At 39.2% G+C, this 23,375-nt stretch overlaps 1 protein-coding gene across 1 annotated transcript in view; it reads left to right on the top strand.

Moving 5' to 3' along the window:
• LOC143028132 (glucoside xylosyltransferase 1-like) overlaps nucleotides 1–22,967 on the top strand; it is a 64,229-nt gene extending 41,262 nt beyond the window's left edge. The window contains exons 3-7 of the mRNA XM_076189770.1: nucleotides 9,660–9,791; nucleotides 10,773–10,965; nucleotides 13,197–13,346; nucleotides 21,297–21,469; nucleotides 21,630–22,967. Of these exons, the coding sequence (XP_076045885.1) occupies nucleotides 9,660–9,791; nucleotides 10,773–10,965; nucleotides 13,197–13,346; nucleotides 21,297–21,469; nucleotides 21,630–21,767 (786 nt within the window). The 3' untranslated portion in view covers nucleotides 21,768–22,967. The remainder of the gene's footprint in view (nucleotides 1–9,659; nucleotides 9,792–10,772; nucleotides 10,966–13,196; nucleotides 13,347–21,296; nucleotides 21,470–21,629) is intronic.
• Nucleotides 22,968–23,375: the final 408 nt, after the last annotated feature.

Below are 23,375 nucleotides of genomic sequence, written 5' to 3'. Positions count from 1 at the left end.
TAGAAGCCATAGACTTGCTAACATACAAGTCCTGGGTTCGAGTACGGGGACAACTGTCGGAATTATTATTATTATTATTATTATTATTTATATATATATATATATATATATATATATATATATATATATATATATATATATATATATATATATATATATTGTCAGTTGAAGTTGTTAAATGGGTTTTGATGACGGCATTTTGTATGGTTATTCGCTTCAAAATCCGTAATGTGTATCTCATATTTCATAGAGATCCATGAAACATATTTCACTGCTTTTTTCAGTGACAAGTTCGGTTGGCTGTTAATATATAGATATCTTGTCAGGTATACTCTCACTTGAGGCGTGTGTGTGTGCCTAAACAGAGGAATAGATAAATGAGTGTTGAGCTGATGAGAAAACACACACACACACACACACACACACGACTCGACGGCGCAGTTGGTAGAGTTCGCGGCCACCACTACGGCGGTCCGGGTTCGAATCCGGCCTAGGGCTGAAATAATTTCAGTATCGCTGCGCTGCGATTAGTTACTCCAACTCTCGTGGGCGGGGAGTTGGGTGTGTGTGTGTCCGTGTAAGGTCACAGCATTGCCCATAGATCGGTCATGTATGAGCTCTGAGCTCTCTTCCGGGAAGGAAATAGATGTCGATCACGAGTCCAACACGTGATCTAAGACCATGGTAAAGCACACAAACTTCTTTCGACTGTGAATAAATGACCATCCCTGATGAGGTCGAACCTTAGGCATTGCAGTCACGAGTTTTAGTCGATATCACTAAGTTGCTCTGAATAAAGGAGATGAAACTGCCTTTTAACAGTCAGAATAACTCAATGGTATTGAATAACATCCACTTCACCTTGGGCCGATTCTTGATAAATGTGAATTTAAATATCAAGAAGAAGACTTCCCTTACAGTATTTTTAGACTTTCCTAAGAAAATCTCAGAGATTTGCCTAAATTCGTGTAAATTTAAAATTCTCGTAATTCGTCATTCGTCGTCTCAGTATGTGACTCAAAGGTATATAATTTGACATTTGGAGATTTGAAAAAAAAAAAAAAAATTGGTGTAACCCAGTACGACCCATAGCTGGGGGAGAGGGGGGGGGGGCAATTTGTTGACATGTTGTTTTGAAGCCTGTTTGTGCCTATGATTTCACAAACTTTAAATTTTAAGTAGAAAATAAAAGTTTAAGAATTAGATAAAAGTATTGGTGTTTTAAGCTTCCTCACCTAAAACGAAGTTAATTTTTTAAATAAGAATTATATATCACTACATGGGGGGGTGGGCATCAGAATTCTAGAGGTGATTAGTTGGGGCATAATGGCCAAAGGTTGGGAAACACTGGTGTAACCGAAGTAGTTTCTACTCAAACGAACTCACAGAAGTTGAGGGGAGATAATTAGTTAACAAAGAGTTCCTTGTAGGTTTCTTAGTTCATTCTTACTTAAGGAAATAGGTTGTGTGAGGCAAAGAGAGAACACGCCATTACTTTTCTTTCTCAGTTTTAATCCGATAAAAGAAAGAGAGAGGAGGTCACCCCAGAAGCCGTTAAGCTGCGGCCGAAGCCATCTCAGTGCACGTTGAAGTATTTTTGCTTACAGTGGCGTTTAATTGTCTTGCACTTTGCACGATTTTGTGTGCGTGTGCATGCATGTGTTGGTCGAGTAGGAAAGACAAATGAGAGAGCGGGTGGGGAGAAGCGAATACGTTAAGGTTATGAACAAAGTTCTTAAGTTATCTTGTGACTCGCTTGTCTTCCTGGGAGAGATCAATGAAGACTAACATTGAATTGGTTCCTATTCCGTCTTCGCCTAGTAACCTCCCACGCACTCACACACACACACACACACACACACACACACACACACACACACACACACACACACACACACACACACACACACACACACACACACACACACACACACACACAAATGGGATGACAGAAATACAAGAGGACACGGAAAGAAAATAAAAAAAGACAACTATAGAAGAGATTTGAAAAAGAACAGCTTTCCTCACAGAGTAATAGACAGTTGGAACAAGTTAGATGAGAAAGTGGTGTGTGCAAAAACAATACATGAATTTAAAAATAGTTTAGATAAAATGAGATATGAAGACGGGACCCCACGAGCATAGCTCCCCTTCCCGTAAAATACAACTAGGTAAACTAGGTAAATACACATATATATACATGCATATATATATATACATATATATATATACATATATATATATATATATATATATATATATATATATACTGTATATATATATATGTATATATAACATATATATATATGTGTATATATATATATATATATATTTATATATATATATATATATATGTATATGTATAACCACAAGGAAAATAACAGGAATGAGACCGAGCGCTTTCGTCTGAATAGACGAAAGCGCTCGGTCTCATTTCTGTTATTTTCCTTGTGGTTTTTCGGCATAATTAGAGTCACGCGTTCAAGTGATTTCTGCATATATATATATATATATATATATATATATATATATATATATATATATATATATATGTGTGTGTGTGTGTGTGTGTGTGTGTATTGATATATGTATAGATATACATACGCGTAACTATATCCGTTCACTTCTTCCTATCATTTTTAATGAGACTTGAGTGTATGTTTTATGCAATCACTTCTAGAAATTTAATGACATCCCTACGGATCGGAGGCACGCAGTTCTTTTATGATTAGACGCTAATCTCCACCACAAAAAAATATAAACAGATAAATGATAAAGAAACAAATATGATTTTTATACTTATACTGGCCCTCCATTTTGCTACCGTCTTTAAATCACCATTGTGCCATATATATATATATATATATATATATATATATATATATATATATATATGAATTTCCCACACTCCTTCCTCTCCTCTCCCATTTTTTTCCAACATAACAGTTTCAGGATCGAGTCTGAACAAGACCAGGGCACTTCATTTCCGGAAGAAAACTGTGTTGTAAGGAGTTGCGCACGGGTTGTCGCAGCAACTCTTCGTCACGTCATGTCGCTCGTTCTCATTCCAGAAGTGAACAGACCTGTTCTTGTTTCAACCTTGCTCCAGACTGGTTCGGGTTAGGTATAGTTGAATGTTCGCGCGCGCGCGCACACACACACACACACACACACACACACACACACACACACACACACACACACTCGTGGCGCAGTTGGTAGAGTTCCCCGCAGCCACTACGGGTTCGACTCCCGCCCAGGGCTGAAATAATTTCAGTATCGCTGCTTTGCGAGTCGTTACTCCAACTCTTGTGGGTGGGGAGTGGTGTGTGTGTGGACGTGCGTGTAAGGTCACAACATTACCCATAGATCGGTCATGTATGAGCTCCGAGCTCTCTTCCGGGAGGGAAATAGCTGTCGATCACGAGAGTCCAACACGTGATCCAAGACCGTGGTGAAACACACACACACACACACACACACACACACACACACACACACACACACACACACCAGACATTGGATTATGGTTGGGTATCTACCTGAGAGCTTGCCATGAATGATTCATAGGACTTGGAGAGAAGTGTGAGTGCGACTATGCACTTAGAAGACGTATCATCGCTCCACAGATGAATTGTCTTGTTGTTCCTGTGGATAGTAGGTTGCAGTGTATACTTTATTTATGAGGAGTGTTGTTTCTCATGCAATATATATTTTGGCTGTTGCAGGAGTAAGTAGCCTGTAAACATCTTCGTTGTTTAGACCATTACACTTGTGTAAATGTTTTGGCTTGCTGTTCCTCTCTCTCTTTCTCCATATTCTCCTCCTTCCCCCTCCTCCCTCTCTCTGTCTTCTTTCTCTCGTTCCTCTCTCTCTCTCTCCCCCTCTCTCTCACTCACTCACTCACTCACTCACTCTTTCTAGTCATGCTTTGGGCAATCTATCCATGGCGAGGTTTTGCCTTGTCAGGAGAAGAAAAGAAAATGGAGAGAAAATTAAGATGAGGAATAGAAGAAGAAGGGGAGAGAGAGAGAGAGAAAGAGAGAGCGATGGAGATGCGTTGCTCAGCTGGGAGTCGAACGTGGAGAACGCTGATTTGGTCGCTTAAGCCTGTCACACCAAACTACTTACGACCTGTTTCCGACCACCATCTTGTACGGTGGCACTTTTGTTTCTCTCTAGATAAGCGCCAGGTGGCTCTTTCATATTCATCTATCTCATGACGGGAGAGGAGATTCATTCCAATTGTGGCATTGTCTTTTGAATTCTTTTTATAATAAACAGAGGGACAGCACAAACCAGCCTGGTCGCCGGTGGTCGGACACAGGTCGTAAGCTTGGTGTAACTAGGTCCTGAGTGTCCAATGGGAGGCCAGCCATGCAGGGGTCGCCCACCCATGCCAAGTGCTGACATTGCAATACTAGAAAAAAAGAAAATGCGATCGGGGCGTGGATTGGGAACTTAGCCCCGTTATCACTGGAACTTTGCAAGCTCTTGCGATGACAAGGGGGCTTGTAATGGTGCACTTGAAACATTGTGTATTTATTATTGTATATTAATTTTATTATTGTCATTGTATATTTCCGTATGCGTTTTTTGTAATCGAACCATGCGATTCATTTATGTTTTACCCGCGCTGAGAGGCTTGTAGGGTGGCCATTTCCAAATTTACAAAAAGGACGACACTGGATATCAATGATTATAATATACAGTAATATATATATATATATATATATATATATAAATATATATATATATATATATATATATATATATATATATATATATATGTATATATGATAAGAAACTGAAAGTGAATAACGTTTTTCACTTCTTCATTAAACAAAAAACAAATACCTGCATTTCTTACTATGTTACAACACAAACAAATCCTAGTTGTATCCTCATCTTGATAGCCAAACTCTTTGGCCCAGTCAGAGTTAAACAAAGTCTTTCTTTTCGGCATTTTCAGACTCCTTAACCTCATCAATTAATTGCCAAACCACACTGCACCGTGTCCACCTCAGGACTGAGGTGAGATGTGAATCATGCAATCACACGTTCACAACATTGGTCCTATGCAGTTCGTTCCTGTCTACTTCGGCTGCCGAGTTCCGACGTTGACCTAGGCCTGGGTACTCCCACATAATTTAATCGCACGGCATTATTGTATCTAGGGTTATTTATTTATTTATATATTCTTTATTCATTTTCTTATTTATTTATTTGTTTATTCATTTATTTTTGTCACACCCCAAGAAAGGAGGACAAATGCACGTCCGGCGTGAGGTTGCGCCGGATGGAGGACAAAGTGCTCAAAAGGAGGACTGTCCGGCCTAAAGGAGGACGTCTGGCCACCCTAGAGGCTTGGCGTCGGGCATTCTTGATTACGCCTCCGACGAGTGCGCGCGTTTTGTCTGTAGTGTTTTTTTTTTGTTTGTTTTTTTTAATTTATATATTTATATCCACCGTGTTTCATTTGAGCCACCCTAAACATCAGCGTTTCTCAACCAGGGTTCCCCGGAACACTAAGGTTCCGCCAAAGGTCCCTAAGGGTTCCGCGAGAACAAGTGAGATAAATTAATACACTTGATTTTTTATATAATTTCATATACGTAATATAATTAAACACGCACGACATATTCTTGGTTATTGTAATGATGTAATATAGACATCATCCCATCTAACCTATTATTACGATGAAAATGAAATGAGAGATATATGGTATACTGTATATATACTTTGTTGGTGTTTGGGCCGCTTGCTGACCCCTCACCGCCGATACTATCTGCCTCCATTGACGTCGGTTTTGCGCACTTGTCATCCAGTCTTCCGTATTCTCCATCCCAGCACTTCTTAGGTCTTGTTTGATGTTATCCATCCATCTTCTTCTGGATCTTCCTCCTGATCTTCTTCCACCGATAATTCTTTCCGTCATGACCTTTCTTGGAATTCTGTCCATTTCCATTCGGGCGACATGACCAGCCCATTGCATTCGTCTTACCTTTATTGTATTTACGATACTTCCTTGATCTGCCAACTCTCTCAGTTCATGGTTGTGTCGCCGTCTCCATGCTTGTTCATCTACATCATACACTGGGCCAAATATCTTCCTAAGGACTTTATTTTCAAAGACAGATAAGGAGTGTTCCATTCTCTTTGTGAGACTTCATGTTTCACATCCATACAGCAAGATTGGTTTGACATCCATACAGCAAGACTGGTATGGTATATATATATAATATATATATATATATATATATATATATATATATATATATATATATATACATATATATATACATATTTACATATATATACACACACACACATATATATATATTTTTTCTTTTATTTATTTATTTATCTATTTATTTATTATTTTGCGCAGGGGTTCCTTGAGACATGCAATTTATTTTAAAGGTTACGCAAGGGTAAAAAGGTTGAGAAACGCTGCTAAACAGGCTCATGCCATGAGGCGCCTAGCTGTAACCGAGCCAACCTCAGTTGTCCCGGTGAGACTAATCTCGCGGGATTTTGCCAAGGCTGTCAGTGGACCTATAGGGTATCCACTACTAACTCGGGGTTTCAGCGGCCTTAGTGATAAGTGAGACCGCTGCTTGACGGGGCGACATTTTTGATGACCTTAGCGTCCTCTGACTTTTCACCGCGTTGGCAGAATCTCTATATTTTAGGAGGGCTTTAATGACTCCCCCTTACGGACCAGTCACGTAGTATTCTTTTCTGGTGAGAGACAGATCAAAAGCGAAAGGTGGTCGGCTTCTGATTTTTGGTCTCCTTTCGTTCTGTTAATTTAGTTCAATCTCTCCTTTCCCTCTGTGGTTACACCTCTTCGGTGCTGTACTTTTTCCAAGGATAGAGATGCTCATAAAAATGTTTTTTTTTTATTATACAGGAATATGAATACAATAGAAAACATACTTTTTAGAAAACATGATTAAGGAAGTCAGTGACTGATTTTGGGAAGGTGTGCGATAGAAGGAAGTTGAAGATGAATGTGAGTAAAAGTAAGGTGATGAGATGTACAAGGGGAGAGTATGGCGGCAAGTTTGAAGTGAGTATTAAGAGAGGGAGAGACTGAAGGAAGTGGGTAGCTTTATATACTTGGGTGTGACTGTGGCGGAAAAGAGAGGAGTGGAGGTGGAGGTAGAATGTAGATTGAGAAAAGCCTAGGCTGTCAGTGGACCTATAGTGCGAATATCCACTACTAACTTGGGGGGTTAAAAAGTGTAATGAGAAATAGACATTTGGGAATGGATGCTAAGAGGAGATTGTATGAAGGAGTGATTATGCCGACAGCACTGTATGGCGCAGAAACATGGAACATAAGAGATAAGAGAGGAGGAGTTTGAATGTGTTTGAGATGTGCATGAGAACTATGATAGGGGTTACTAGGCTGGATAGAGTGAGAAATGAGGAGGTGAGTAGGAGAACGGGGTTGGAAAGGGAGTTGGGAGATAGGGATGATGAAAGAGTATTGGGATGGTTTGGACGCATGGAAAGAATGGGTGAAGAAAGATTAGTAAAAGAGGTGTGGAAGGAGTGAACATGAGGGGGCGACCAAGGATGATATGAGATGGATGGGGGTAAAAGGGGGATTGGGAAAGAGGGGAATGTCTGTTGAGGAAGAAAGGGAGAAGACAGAAGATAGGGGTGAGTGGAGAATGGTTGTGTATGGATGATACTGTAATGCATGGAGGGGAATGAGTGGTGGATGGGGTGGGGGTGAGGGAGTATGTGTGAATGATATTTTGACGCAGTCCGAAGGGATTTCTCCCCGTCTTCTCTTTTTCTGCATGAGGGGACGGAAAGGGGAGGTCGCCGATTTAATGAAGCGGCCTTGATGTGGGTGTGCTGTGTCTTGCTACACTGCTTCTGACCCAGGACAGTAGGCGAGATGCAGGGATGACCCATCATACAGGAGCCAAAAGAGGGAGGGAGGAGTGGTGAAAGGGAGTAGAGTATGTGGGAATGAAATGAGTGGGAGTGGATTTATGGTTTTGACTTTGGCTACTTCCCTTGTAAGGGAGGAAAAAGTTGGTATATGTATGTAGAAAACATGCTTGCATAGTTATAATGTGTGTGTGCATATATATATGTATATATATATATATATATATATATTATATATATATATATATATATATATATATATATATATATTTTTTTTTTTTATCTAAGCTTATCGATCTGGAAGAGTGGTTGCCGACCGCGAGAACTCGAAAACAAAGGACGGTGGGACGCCGACAGGGGGCCGACTCCCAGGTAGATAGGGGTCGATAGGAGACCGACAAACAGATGGTGTGTGTGTGTGTGTAGAGGGGGGATTAGTTGTAGAGAAAGAAGACCCCCTCTCTCTCTCTCTCTCTCTCTCTCTCTCTCTCTCTCTCTCTCTCTCTCTCTCTCTCTCTCTCTCTCTCTCTCTCTCTCTCTCTCTCTCTCTCTTTCTCTCCCTCTCTCTCCCCTATTCTCCCCTTCTCTCTCTTTCTCTCTCTCCCTATCTCTCCCCTATTCTCCCCCTTCCCTCTCTTTCTCTCTCTCTCTCTCTTTCTTTCTTTCTTTCTCTCCCTCTTTCTCCCCTATTCTCCCCCTTCCCTCTCTCTCTCTCTCTCTTTCTTTCTTTCTTTCTTTCTTTCTTTCTTTCCCTCTCTCTCCCCTATTCTCCCCCTTCCCTCCCTCTCTCTCTCTCACTCTCTCTCTCTCTCTCTCTCTCTCTCTCTCTCTCTCTCTCTCTCTCTCTCTCTCTCTCTCTCTCTCTCTCTCTCTCTCCTCTACTCTCCTCCTTCCCAACTCTCTCTCTCTCACAATGAGTTACAATGATGCATAGTGACCGGAGACCCTTTGGTCCATGACTAGGTTGGATGAAAACAGAAAATGTGCCATTCCCGAAGCTAAATAGATCTCAGCCTGTCAGTCAGTCAGTCCATTGTCCCATGCCTCTCCTTCAGGAGATCCATAGTAGTGGCCACCAGTTTGGCCCACGTGTCTATCAAGGAAGAGTGTAGTGGATGAGGTGTTCAGTGTCTTCTGTGTGAAGTATACAGTAACAGTCAGAAGAAAAACTGCAAGAGTGTCATTCCAGTCTGAAAGAGTTTGTTAATCAAGTGAATCATTATGATATTGAAAACTAATAATTGGACATGAGGTTCAACAGAAAAACCAACTAAAGTTTTCGTTTCAGTTTGACTCAAGTGAAGGTTCAGATTGTATTTGGTTCCTGTGCAGAAACGTTTTACCTCGGTACTTTGATTTTGTGTGTGAGAAATAAATTAATGCAGCCCAAAGGGATGTCTCCCTGTCTTCTCCTTTTCTGCATGAGGGGACGGAGAGGGGGGGGGTCGTCGATTTAATGAAGCAGCCTTGCTGTGGATGTGCTGTGTCTTGCGACACTGCTTCTGATCCAGGGCAGTGGGCGAGATGCAGGGATGACCTGTCATCCAGGAGGAGCCAAAAGAAGAGGGTGGAAGGGAGTGGAGTATGTTAGGGATGGAATGGGTGGGAGTGTTTTCTCTCTCTCTCTCTCTCTCTCTCTCTCTCTCTCTCTCTCTCTCTCTCCCTCTCCCTCCCCCTCCCTTATAAGGGGGAGAAAGCCTTTGGTATATGTATGTGTGTACTTTGATTTTGAAATATTTTTGCAGTACGAGTCTTGGCCTGCTATTGTGAGACACCGTGTCGCGTTGGATGTCCGGGATTTGTCTTTCCCAAAAGGACAGGATCACATGTGGAGGACCCTGTTCAAGCCATGTGCATCTCAGCGCCTCTTCCTACCTGTAAGTCTTCTTCCCCTTCCATGCAAGCGGTAGTACATTGTTTTTGTATTTATTGTATAGGTTTTGTATATCTATATGTGTATATGTTGTATGCCAGCATATACGTGTGCTTTTTAGTACAGGAAGTCCTTGCATATATTTTGGTGCATAAATTTTAGGTAAATGGTTCCAGTGAGTAATATTCAAAATTATTAAGAAAAAATCAGAACTTGTAATGGCAGCTCAAAACTTTGAGTTATGTGTATAGCTCAGAGATGGAGGTCTTTATGTGGTCATTCTGCCTTGTATGTATCTACCCAGAAATGCATCTTATGTATATGGCAAGGACAGCCTGTATGACAGTCCCCTGCTCATGTAGATATTTAGACTCATCTTAATGTGTAGAATTTGATTTTGTATATGATGTACATATAATTACTTCTAATTTCTCATCTTTAATTTAATTACAAGTTCATAAACTGAGCACCATTTATATGTGCTTCTCTATAGATTTTGTAGATATTTTTTATATTTTATTTATTGATATACTCATATGTTTGCATATTCCTTACTCACAGTGTACATACTCATTTTGTAACTTTGTCTCTTTGTATTTTGTTTAGTGCACAAATACAGTTGTTAAAATACACAGTAAACCCTTGATATAATGGACAATATGGGGAAGAGGGTATGTCGTTACTGTATATCCAAAGATCCATTATAACCGAGGATCCCTTGCTATAATGGATTTTCATCTGTTATGGCGAGGGTTTGTCTGGTCAGATTTTTTTGTCCATTATATCCAATATCCAGTACTGTATATCGAGATCGGTTTGTCTAGTCAGATTTTTTGTCCTTTATTTCTAATATCCAGTATATCGAGATCCGTTATATCAAGGGTTTACTGTAAAGTATGTACATTGTGTGCTCCTTGTGTTTTGTTAATAATGTTCATATACAGTGCCATTCTCCAAGGTGATTGTTGCTTTTGATTCCACCCAGTCACTACTGGAGGAGGAGGATGCACTCATGTATGTGGATACAGATGTTCTCTTCCTGGCCCCACCTGAGGTCGTATGGGGCCATTTTGCACGTATGAATGCATCACAGATGGCTGCTATGGCCCCAGAGCATGAAGACTTGGCCACAGGCTGGTACAACCGCTTTGCTCGCCACCCATACTATGGCAGGCTAGGTCGGTATTGTGGGACGTATTATTTAGTTGTACAGTAGACTGGGTTATGGTGTGTGGAGTGCTATGTTTGGTATGTATTAGGTTGTGTGGCACACTCGTCTTTGTTAGGTTGTGTGGTATATTTGATAGTGTGTGTTAGGCTGTGTAACTTATTCTAATAATCTGTATTAGGTTTATATGGTACACTTGAGTAGTCTGTTAGGTTGTGTAGCATACACATGTAGTTTATGATAGGTTTTGTAATATGCTAGAATAACTTTCATTCATTAGCTGGAGTAGGTTTTGTAATATGCTAAGATAATTTTCATTCATTAGTTGGAGTAGGTTTTGTAATATGCTAGAATAATTTTCACTCATTAGCTGGCGTAGGTTTTGTAATATGCTAGAATAATTTTCACTCAATAGCTGGAGTAGGTTTTGTGATATGCTAGAATAATTGTCACTCATTAGCTGGAATGGGTTTTGAAATATGCTAGAATAATTTTCATTCATTATCTGGAGTGATGCACACAAAATGTATTTGGTTGTGTGGCACTCTCAAATGTAGTCCTGAATCTAAACAAGGTGAAGTTCTAAACTTGTAGAGTGTGGAGGCTCCTTTTTGACTACAAGAGGCTTTCCTTATCTGAATAAAACCATCAGGTGGCATTTGGAATAAAAGTTACCTTCAGTAGTAAAAAGGTTGATTTTGTAATATTTCCCTTGGCTGAATAGAAGTGGTTGACAACAACCAGAATACAAATAATAAAGTTTCCTTCTGTGGTTAGATTTTTTTTTATTAAACTCTTTGACTGCAAGAAGTTTCCTGCAATTGACAGCAGTTTCCTAGGAGCAGCTAAAATAGAACTTACAAATCATCTTTTGTGAAAAAAGTAAATAGAAAAGTGCAGGAAATGTAGGCCTAAGATATTGCTTTGAATAGTAACATTTAGAGCCATTTCAAAATTGCATATAAAAATTTGCTATAAGACTTTAAAAACTATAGTACATACAAGAAACAGATGTAATCTGGTACTGCTCAACTAGTATGTACTGTAATAGACTATGTAGCATTCTGAAATAATTAGTAATTTTAATACACTAGAATGGTCTTGTTAGGTTGCATGACCAAGTGGAGTAGTCTATATTATGTTATTTCATATCTTTTAGCAGGTGTGGTCATGTCTGAGGAAAGCTAGGGTTTGTTGTGCCATGGGTTATTCCTGTAGACAGGCTGTTCATGTAAGCTAATCAAGGTTTAGTAGTGTCTGACAGCCTTTTCAGTACCATAGATAGAGCTGATTGTACTCTAAAATGTCATCCCTCCACCCATTTAACCAAAGTCCTTTTGAATGATTGTTGTGGGTATATGTGTTGTGAATATAAATCATGCATATTAATGTTGCCCATTTAACCAAACCATATGTGTGTTGCAAGTTCATGTTTTATGTGTAAACAATGTAAATACAAGGCCTTAGCTATGGATTCAGGTAAGGTTATATGTTTCTGTGCTTTAGTTGTTCTTTTAAATTTTTGGGCTAGATGGCTCCTGTGGGCTTAGAAATGACTGCCTGTTTAGGCACTGTTATACAAGGGATGGGGTGGGGGTTGGGGCATGTATAACACTAGCAGCCAAATCAGTTCATAAGGGCTTTGTAGACAGCAGAGGCAGCTCATGAAACCTTCAGTTGTCATGGCTGATCCTCTCCTCAGGAACATTGTCATGGCAATCACACAGGTATAGGTCAGCATTGGGGTGTGACAGTGCTGACACTGCTGGTTGTCAGCAATGCTCTGACTTTTAACCAGCTAGAAACAGCAGTCCTCTTGATGTATTCTGAAACAGTGCCTCTACTCATTGTGGAGTCAAGCAAGGGAACACAAGCGGCTTGTATGCTGTGACCTTGCAGCACCACCTAGTATGGTCATAGTATTCTGCTTCCAGTCTGTTGTGCTTTGGATTTAATTTATTAGTCTCGTACATCATTATCCAGTTTTTATGGTTTACTCATTGTGGTCATGTCAAAACAACTCTGTTACCATCTCCTCAGATGTATAGAGATAGCTCATTGACTAACATTTGCCTTAACAGAGTACTTATATTCTCAGAGAGAAAGCTATCACTATTAGACTGAATTATTACAATAGAATTGTAGTAAGTAGACAAGTTTTAATCTTTTATGCACTGTATGTAAAATATATATGTTCCTGGCAATATGTATATTTGTATGATTCCAGTGCATATATTCCAGGTGTGAATTCTGGTGTCATGTTGATGAACCTGACAAGGTTGCGAGCTTTTGGGTGGGAGGAATACCTCCTACCCATCTACCAGGAATATCATTTGTCCATCACCTGGGGAGATCAAGACATCATCAATATAATTTTCCACTATCATCCAGGTAAGAACTTAAGTCTTTTATAAATTATGGAGTCTTTTTTTTTTTTTAGCTTTTGTTAATGTTATACTTGTTCTTAGGGGAGAGAGGGGGGAATATCAAATAATTTTTTGGTGGAAGGTAAGTTGAGAATGGAGGATAGGTGGAGAAAGACGGCTGAAGGTAGAGAAGTGCCTAGAGCAAACTGTTTAAATGAGAAGGAAAAGGCACAGGACTACAAAGAGAAGCTGAGAGAAGTGTGGGAGGTGGAGAAAGATAGAGTGGAAGTAGGTGTGGAAGAGGAATGTGGGTGTTTCAAGGAGGAAGTAACAAGGTGTGCAAAGATGGTATGTGGAACAAGGAGGGTGGGAGGGAATAGAAGGAAGAGTAGTGAATGGTGGGATGAAATGAAAAAGATAGTAGAAGAGAAGTGAGCTTACAGGGACTGGTTGCAAAGTAGGATAAGAGAAAATTATGAGCGGTATTAAGAGAAAAGAAGAGAAGCAAAATGAAAGATAAATGATGCAAAAAGGAGAGCAGATGCAAAATGGGGAAGGAATATGACAAATTTTTTAAAACATAAAGATATGTTTTGGAAGGAAATCAAAAGAGGAAGGGGAGGTGAGTCAAGTAAAGAAGAAAAGGTAAAAGGCGTAGATGGACAGATCTTAACGGAAGAGGAGGCGGTAAGGGGAAGATGGGCGGAGTATTTTAGAGAGCTGTTGAATGTGGAGGAGAATAGAGAGAGAGTGATGGTAAAAGTGGGAGGTGCTAAAAAAATGATGGTGGTGGAAGAGGAAAATAGAGTACAAATAAGAAAAGATGAGGTGCAAGTAGCTCTGAAAATAATGAGAACTGGTAAGACACCTGCGTTAGATGAGTGTCATGCAGTGTCTGAAGAAAGGAGATACAATATTAGTGGACTGGCTAGTGAGGTTGTTTAATGTGTGTCTAAGGGAGGGTAGAGTGCCAAAGGATTGTAGGAGTGCCTGTATAGTTCCACTTTATGAGGGAAAAAGGGACAATTGTGAGTGTAGTAGTTTCAAAGGGATCAGTTTGTTGAGTGTAGTTGGGAAGGCTTATGGGATGGATTTGAGAGGATTAAGAGAGGTACAGAGGAAGTAATTGGTGAGGAACAGTGTAGGTTTAGGAAAGATAGGAGTTGTGTGGATCAGATTTTTGTGGTAAGGCAGATATGTGAGAAAGCTTTAGTAAAAGGTAAGGATGTTTTTTGGGCCTATGTATTTGGAAAAGGCTTATGATAAGGTAAATAGGAAGGCACTGTGGGAGGTTTTGCAGATATATGGGATTGGGGGAAACCTGTTAAGGGCAGTCAAAAGTTTTTATGAGAGTAACAGAGCCTGTGTTAGAATTAGAAATGGAGAAAGCAAGTGGTTTGAGTTATGTTGTAGTCATACCAGTTTGACTACAACATTGGATGGCTATTGATAAACTGTGGTCTCATGCAGGTAATTTTATTTATAGAGTTAAGTCACAACCTATGCACTCTAGGTCTAAATAATTTGAACTGCCCTGGGCAGGTCGTTGTGTCCAGTGGATGTGTATGGTCATGGATCACCATATGTTTACATAATTGAAACTGCATTTTATGTTCACTATTAATAGGAATTTACAACTTATAATTTACATGCAAATTTAATTATGATATATACTTGTGTAATGCCTGCCCGTCTGGGGTATTGGCTGCTTGTTATTGTGGCAAAGTAGCATGCAGTCGATATTTTAGGGTCTATATGGGGCACCCCTATGGACCAGAGCCACACATCATTTTGTCTATGATAGAAGAAATTCTGTTCATAGAGAAATGATGACACTTTTATACTACGACTGTCCCTCCGTTATGCTGTCCCCCAACCCCTTGTTGCTGTCCTGTACCATTTCTCTGAGTATTCTCTTTCTGTGATGGGGGAATTCCCTGTGGTGGGGGAAAAGAATACTGCCACCAAGTATCCCACTTGGATCGTAAGAGGCGAGAAGAAAGGGACGGGGAGAGGGACTAGGCATCCTTCTCCCTGTAGCCCCACGGGGCATATAACCTAAAAAGAAAAGTGAAGGCATAAGGGGTGCTGGAGGGCCTCGGGCCAGCACCCTAAGGTTTGGATCTTTTAATGTGCATGGATGTGGTACAGATGAGAGTAAAAGGGAAGAGATAGGTAGTATGTTTGTGAGAAGAAAGATGGATGTGTTGGCTTTGAGTGAGACTAAGTTGAAAGGGAAGGGTGAGTGTAAGTTTGGGAGTGTAAGTGGGAGGTTATCAGGAGTGAAGAGAGGGCGAGGGAGGGAAGGGGTGGCTATTCTAGTAAGTGAGGAGATAGGTAAACAGGTAGTGGAGTGGAAGGAGGTTTCCTCAAGGATAATGTGGATGAAGGTGAAACTGGGAAAGGAGATGTGGGTCTTTGTAAGTGCATATGGGCCTGGCAGTGAGAAGAGCGTGGAAGAAAGGGAGGCCTTTTGGATAGATTTAAATGAGTGCATAGAGGGTTTAGGAAGAAATGTCAATGTAATAGTACTGGGAGACCTTAATGCTAGGGTGGGAATGTGTTTGAGATGAGGTGTCTGAGAAGTATGGTGGGGGTTACTAGGCTGGATAGTGTGAGAAATGAAGAGGTGAGGAGGAGAACAGGGGTGAAAAAGGAGCTGGGAGATAGGGTTGATGAAAGAATATTAGGATGGTTTGGACACATGGAAAGAATGAGTGAAGAAAGACTAGTAAAAGAGGTATGGAAGGCAGATGTTGAGGGAGTGAACATGAGGGGACGTCCTAGGATGAGGTGGATGGATGGGGTGAAGGGGGCTTTGGGGAAGAGGGGAATGTCTGTTGAGGAAGGAAGGGAGAGGACGGAAGACAGAGGTGAGTGGAGAATGGTTGTATATGGATGATGTTGTGATTGCATGAGGAGGAATGGGCGGGGGGGTGGGGGGTGGGGTAGTATGTGTGAGTAAATTTTGACGCAGCCCGAAGGGATTTCTCCCCGTCCTCTCCTTATATGCAAGGGGGGACAGAGAGGGGGGGTCGCCGATTAAATGAAGCGGCCTTGCTGTGGATGTGCTGTGTCTTGCGACACTGCTTCTGACCCAGGGCGGTGGGCAGGGTGCAGGGATGACCCGTCATCCAGGAGGTGCTCAGATGAGAGGGAGGGTGGGAGGGGTGTGGAGTGTATTTAGGGATGAAATGGGTGGGAGTGTTTTTATGCCTTTCCCTTTTTGGCTACCTCCCTTGGAAGGGGGAAAAAGCCTTGGTATATGTATGTATGTATGTACTTGTGTAATGTATGAATATGAATATTGTGTGAATATTCTAGATACAATGTTACATAAATGTAATTTTGTGGTAATCAAGATGGACAATTTGGGTGTGAAGACATTAAGTGTATTTACCTAGTTGTATTTACCTAGTTGTATTTTACGGGAAGGGGAGCTATGCTCGTGGGGTCCCGTCTTCATATCTCATTTTATCTAAACTATTTTTAAATTCATGTATTGTTTTTGCACACACCACTTTCTCATCTAACTTGTTCCAACTGTTTATTACTCTGTGAGGAAAGCTGTTCTTTTTCAAGTCTCTTCTATAGCTGTCTTTTTTTATTTTCTTTCCGTGTCCTCTTGTATTTCTGTCATCCCATTTTATAAGATTCTCTCTATCAGTAATTTCTATGCCTTTCATGATTCTGTAAATAGCTATCAAATCTCCTCTCTCTCTTCTTTGCTCTAGTGTCTGTAGTTCAAGTTTTTCTAGTCTCTCTTCATATGATAGTTTTGAGAGTGTTGGTGCCAATTTTGTAATTGCTCTTTGTATTCTTTCAAGTTTTTTTATACATTTTTTTGTACTTGGTGACCATATCGTTGCTGCATATTCCAATCTTGGTCTTATCAGGGTGATTAGAATTTTCCTCACCATTTCTTCATCCAGGTATGTAAATGCAACTTTGATTGTTCTTATTAAATTATAAGTTTCTCCAAAAATCTTATTTATATGTTTCTCAGGTGACATATTATTCATAACAATGACTCCCAGGTCCTTCTCATTTTCTACTTTTTTAATTCCTTCTTCTCCCAATTTATATGATCCTGTTATTCTGTTTTTGCTTTTTCCAAATTACATTATACTACACTTTTTAGTATTGAACTCCATCTCCCACTTCCTACTCCATTCCTGTACTTTATTTAGATCACTCTGTAGTGATTCACAATCTTCTTCCGTGTTCACTCTTTTCAGTAGTTTTGCATCATCTGCAAAGAAGCTCATATAGCTTTCTATTCCTTCATCCATATCATTAATATATATAGCAAACATTATTGGGGCCAGAACTGTTCCTTGCGGAACACCGCTTATTACTTCATCCCATTTTGAGTGTTTGTCTCTTATCACTACTCTCATTTTCCTTTCTTGCAAAAAGTCTTCCATCCAGTTAAGCAGTTTGCCCTGTATTCCTCCTTCAGTTTCTAATTTCTTAAGCAACTTCTTATGTGGTACTTTGTCAAAAGCTTTTTTTAGGTCTAGAAATGCACAATCAGCCCATCCATCTCTTTCTTGTATTATATCTATTAGCCTTGAATAGAAACATATTAAATTGGTGACGCATGATCCTCCTTGTCTGAATCCAAATTGCCTTGGATTTAACACGTTTTTTCCTAAATATTTTACCCATCTACTTTTGACAATTCTTTCACAAATGTTTGCTATTGTACTTGTTAGAGAGACTGGTCTATAGTTGGTAGGTTCTTCTTTATTTCCTCCTTTATATATGGGTACTATATTTGCTTTTTTCCAATCTTCTGGAACTTTTCCTTCTTTCAAGGAACTGTTTATTATGCTATGTATTTTGTCTGCCAGTTCATTCCTGCATTCTTTCAAAATCCAGTTTGCTATTTCATCTGGTCCATGCGATTTTCTGACATCAAGATTACTCAAGTGTTTCAATATTTCGTTCTTTGTTACTTCTATTTCTTTCATGGGAGGGACTTTCTCTTTCCATTCGATCTCTTCAGGTTGTATGTTCTCCCTTGTAAACACTGATTTAAAATGTTTGTTCATAATTTCCGCCATTTCAATTTCCTCTGTGTATTCAACTCCTCCTTGTCTTAATTTCTCCAAGTCTTGTTTGTTTTTCAATTTGTTGTTTACAAATCTGTAAAATAGTTTTGGTTGATCTTTACACTTTTCTATGACATCTTTTTCATATTTTCTCTTTTCCTCTCTGCACGTTTGTACATATTCATTTCTATAACAAGTATATATTTTCCATTTTTTAGCCCTTCTGTCTTTTTTCCATCTGGTCCAAGCTTTGTCTCTTTTGTCTTTTAACTCCCTACAACTTTTATTGTACCAGCATTTTACATATTCTTTTTCTTGTTTTTGTCTTGGGACATACTTTTCCACTCCTTTTTTGTAAATTTTTGTCAAAATATTCCATTTCTCTTCCACTGTTGTTTCTTTGTATATTTCTTCCCAGTTTTCTTGTTGGAAGAATTCTCTTATTTTATCAAAGTTTGTTTTTTCATACATCATTCTTCCTTTTCTATATTGTTAATTTCTTTTCATGTATTTTTCTTCATTTAGTTCCAGTTCAATCAACATGTGGTCACTTTTACTTATTGGTGTTTTATATTCAATCTTGTCCACTATTCTAGGTTCAGATGTAATTATTAGGTCTAGTCTCGATGGTTCTTCCTCATTTCTATACCTAGTGTTCTCCTGTATCCACTGTGTCATTGTATTGTCAGTAATCATCTCAAGTAGAGCGTTTCCCCATGAGCCGTCTCCACCCTTTACTGTCATCTCTTCCCAGCAGATTTCTTTGCAATTAAAGTCTCTCATCATAACTATTCTTCCTCCATCTTCCATTATCTTATTTAATGTTATCTTTGTGTCCTCTAACATACTTTTATGTTCACTCTCTTCCCACGAGGCTGTTTTCGGAGGCACATAATTTATCACAAACTTTCTGCTCTTCTTATCTCTGTCTTCCACTTCGATCATAATCATCTCTACTGTATTCTTTCCATATGTGACACACCTCACGTTTATATCCTTCTTAATCAGAAACATAACTCCACCCCCTTGCTTTGTCTCTCTGTTTCTAATCCAATAATTATATGCATCATGTCCTACACTGTTGGGTGGTAGTGGACCTTTTAATTTTGTTTCTACAATTCCCATTATGTCCGGTTCTTTTTCCTTCAAATAATCATTCAGCTCATTCAATCCTGTTATCAATCCATCTATATTTGTGTAAGACACTCTTAGTTTTCTGCCACTTCCATTGTGTTCTCTGTTTCCCTTTTGTTTTTCTCTTGTGTGTCGAATTTCCTTAGTTTCATATTCACTACTCTCCAATAGAATCTCTCTTTTTCTGACTGTTCTGTTCTCGTTTTTTTCCTTAGCTTCAAGTCTTTTCTCTTTTTCTTCCTCTCTTTCCTCTTTATTCATTTCCCTTTTTATCCATACCTTTTTATATTGTTCACTTGTTGCTAGTTTCCCTGTTTTGGATAAGATATTCTCTGCCGTCGTTTGTGACCTGAATTTAATCTTAATTGGTCTGGTCTTATCTGTACTATACTTTCTGAGTCTGAACTTCTCTTCAATTTGTTTCATTATTTCTGGTTCATCTTCCTGTAATTGTAGTAAACTGCTTACTTTTTCATTTTACTCTTTGATTCTTGAGGTTCTATCTGGGTTATGTTTCTCTTCCATTCCTAATATAATTATACATTTCTTTTTATCTGCTAAGTCTCTTACAGTATTCTCCTTCTGTCTCATCACTTTGATTACTGAGTCTTCAGTTTGTTCTTTCATTTGCTGTTTAATTATGTCAGTAAATGCAACTTTACTATTTTCCTGTATCTTTCTCCACCCCTGTGCCTCTTTTGCTATTGTTTCTTTATTGTCTTTATTGTTCCTTTTTAATTCTTTATTCTCCTCTTTTACTTCTCTTAACTGTCTTTTTAGTTCTTCTATTTCATCAGTTAAGTTTTTGTTCGCCTTCTCTAGTTCTTCCAATCTTTCAACCTTTTCTGCAAGTTTTGACATTTTACCGAACCTAATCTCCCAATGTTCAGTCATTTGTTCAAGCCTTTCCTCCAGTTTTGCTAGTCGGGGGAGGTTGGTTCCGCCTCCCCCTCTTTAAATCCTTGGAAATTGTTATCCTCACCTTCCATTGAATTGTTCTTATCTATGTTTCTAATATTTACATTTTTGTTAGACATTTCGTCGTCACTAAATTGGTCGGGACCTCTTTTGTTTACATGGCGTCTGCCTGCCTGGGCCAAGTCCTCTCCTTCCTCATTTCCTTCCATTTCCCTCAGTAATCCCTCCCCTTCTCCTTTTTCCTCACTTTCCCACTACACCACGAGCAATTTCCCCCCCACCCTGTAAATACAATAGGTACTTCCTTTGCTTTGGGATCCACGAAAATTTCACTTTTTCTTCAGAACGTCTTCTACGCCGTCCGTTCGGTGGAGTGTGTGTGTATTTACCTAGTTGTATTTTACGGGAAGGGGAGCTATGCTCGTGGGGTCCCGTCTTCATATCTCATTTTATCTAAACTATTTTTAAATTCATGTATTGTTTTTGCACACACCACTTTCTCATCTAACTTGTTCCAACTGTCTATTACTCTGTGAGGAAAGCTGTTCTTTTTCAAATCTCTTCTATAGCTGTCTTTTTTTATTTTCTTTCCGTGTCCTCTTGTATTTCTGTCATCCCATTTTATCAGATTTTCTCTATCAGTAATTTCCATGCCTTTCATGATTCTGTAAATAGCTATCAAATCTCCTCTCTCTCTTCTTTGCTCTAGTGTCTGTAGTTCAAGTTTTTCTAGTCTCTCTTCATATGATAGTTTTGAGAGTGTTGGTGCCAATTTTGTAATTGCTCTTTGTATTCTTTCAAGTTTTTTTATACATTTTTTTCTGTAAATAATATGTTGATACAAAAATACATCTTCACTTTTGCAGACAAGTTATACATTTATGGGTGTGAATACAACCTGCGGCCAGATCACTGCATGTACATGAGTGTGTGCAAAGCAGCGGAACAGAAAGGTGTTGTTGTTCTTCATGGCAACAGGGGGTCATTTCACACAGACAAGCAGCCAGCATTCAAAGCCATTTATCGTGCCTGGGAAGAGGTAAGGCATTTCCTAGTTAACATCCATACGATCATTCCTCCATAGATTGCTTGTATCAACACTACATATATATTACTATCTCCCACTAATGATATTTCATTAGTGTCTTTGCAACATATACTGTATTTAGTTTACAATGTATAGTTTTTGTGTATTACAGTACAATGTAGGAGAGGATCTGCGTCAGCGGCTGTATTACCCAATGCAGAAGTATTTGCTGCAAACCAGCACCACAAACTGTGGCAAGATCCAAACAGCTTTCCTTCTATCCCTTGCTAAACTTATTGACTTAAGATGAGGGGGATAGAAGACTGTAGGTTTTGAAGAAAAAGATTATTGGAAACATTAGCCAGAACTAAATATCAGGAGCTACGAAATATTTGTAATATTCCTGTGTCTGGTATGGAAACTACGACAGGTTGTTGATGGCATTTTAAGATGCAATGAATCTCAAATGAATCATGTTGTAAAGGAGCAATCTTATTTGTATAATGAAGTGTTAAAAAAAAGTGCAAAGGTAGAAGAAATGCATGGAAACCAGCAGGTGGGATTTAAAATTTTATAGTATTTTATTGTCTTTGTACTTTTCTGCAGCATTGCAGCCCATCTAATCTGCTGATCAAAAAAATCCTTCAGATCATTAAAACTACTTCGGAAATCAGAATCAAACATATGAATCAACTGTAGCAATAAGAGCAGCTTGTGAATGACATTTTAATGAGTAAAGTCTTTTGCAAAATTATTCCCGTAAACAGACATGAAAGTGTGACTGATGTTTTGTATATGATGTACAAACCAGGATAGTCCTTGAAGAAAAAATGACTGACGTGTACTGAAGACGTGAGGTTTAAGAATGATTATGTCTATATTACCAAAGGATGCATCTTGACAACAATGGAGTTGTAACAGGAGCTGTGTCGCCAAAGCAAAGGTGTTGACAACAAGAGTTTAGATTTATCATTACAAGGAATGCTACTAAAGCAACACATATATCGTTGTCATAGCCCATGTTGTCGTGAATAGATAACTGTAGAAAATCATTATCCATAAATGGTGACAATAGCAGTCGATTAGAAAGTTGCCACTTCAGAATGCCGCCAAAGCAGCTTCATTTCTGATAGTATGAAATAAGACATTTGTCTTATATCCAACTTGAGAAAGTTACTGCCTGTTCAAAGAACTTGGTGTCCGTTGCAACATTGCAAGCTACAAAGGAAGAAGGTTTACCCCAAAGGGATACAATATTGTCAATTTGCCCCCGATTCTTGAGTAGAAAAAACAGCTGGAGAATAATTGCTTAGGCAGATTATCTTCTAGAATTGAAGAACATGATTTTTATATGACAGAAATAAGTTGTTTCCTGCACATAAGTCAAACCAAAGGTGTACAAAGGTGCATCAGAGATGAAAAATATTCATCTTAAAATCATCCTAAAATATGACTACATAATTATACATACATGTGTGTGTGTGTGTATATATATATATATATATATATATATATATATATATATATATATATATATATATATATATATATATATATATATATATACCAAAGGCTTCTTCCCCCTTACAAAGGAGGTAGCCAAAAAACAAAGACATAAAATTCACTCCCACCCATTTCATCTCCATATACCCCACTCCCATCCACCCCCCTCCCTCCCTCATATCTTGGCTCCTCATGGATGACAGGTCATCCCTGCATCTCACCCACTGCCCTTGGTCAGAAGCAATGTAGCAAGACACAGCACATCAACAGAAAATTCACTTCATGTAATTGGCAACCCCCCTCACTATCCCCTTATGCAGAAAAAGAAAAGATGGGGAGAAATCCCTTTGGGTTGCATCAAAATATCATCCACACAAACTCACCCCCCCCCATCTCCCACCCACTCCCTTCCATG

This window comes from Oratosquilla oratoria, chromosome 9 (genome assembly GCF_046742065.1).
Source record: "Oratosquilla oratoria isolate Oo_2021 chromosome 9, ASM4674206v1, whole genome shotgun sequence".
NCBI classification, from domain to species: domain Eukaryota; kingdom Metazoa; phylum Arthropoda; class Malacostraca; order Stomatopoda; family Squillidae; genus Oratosquilla; species Oratosquilla oratoria.
The sequence above is the reverse complement of the archived record's forward strand: the minus strand, read 5'-3'. Positions and strand labels throughout refer to the sequence as shown.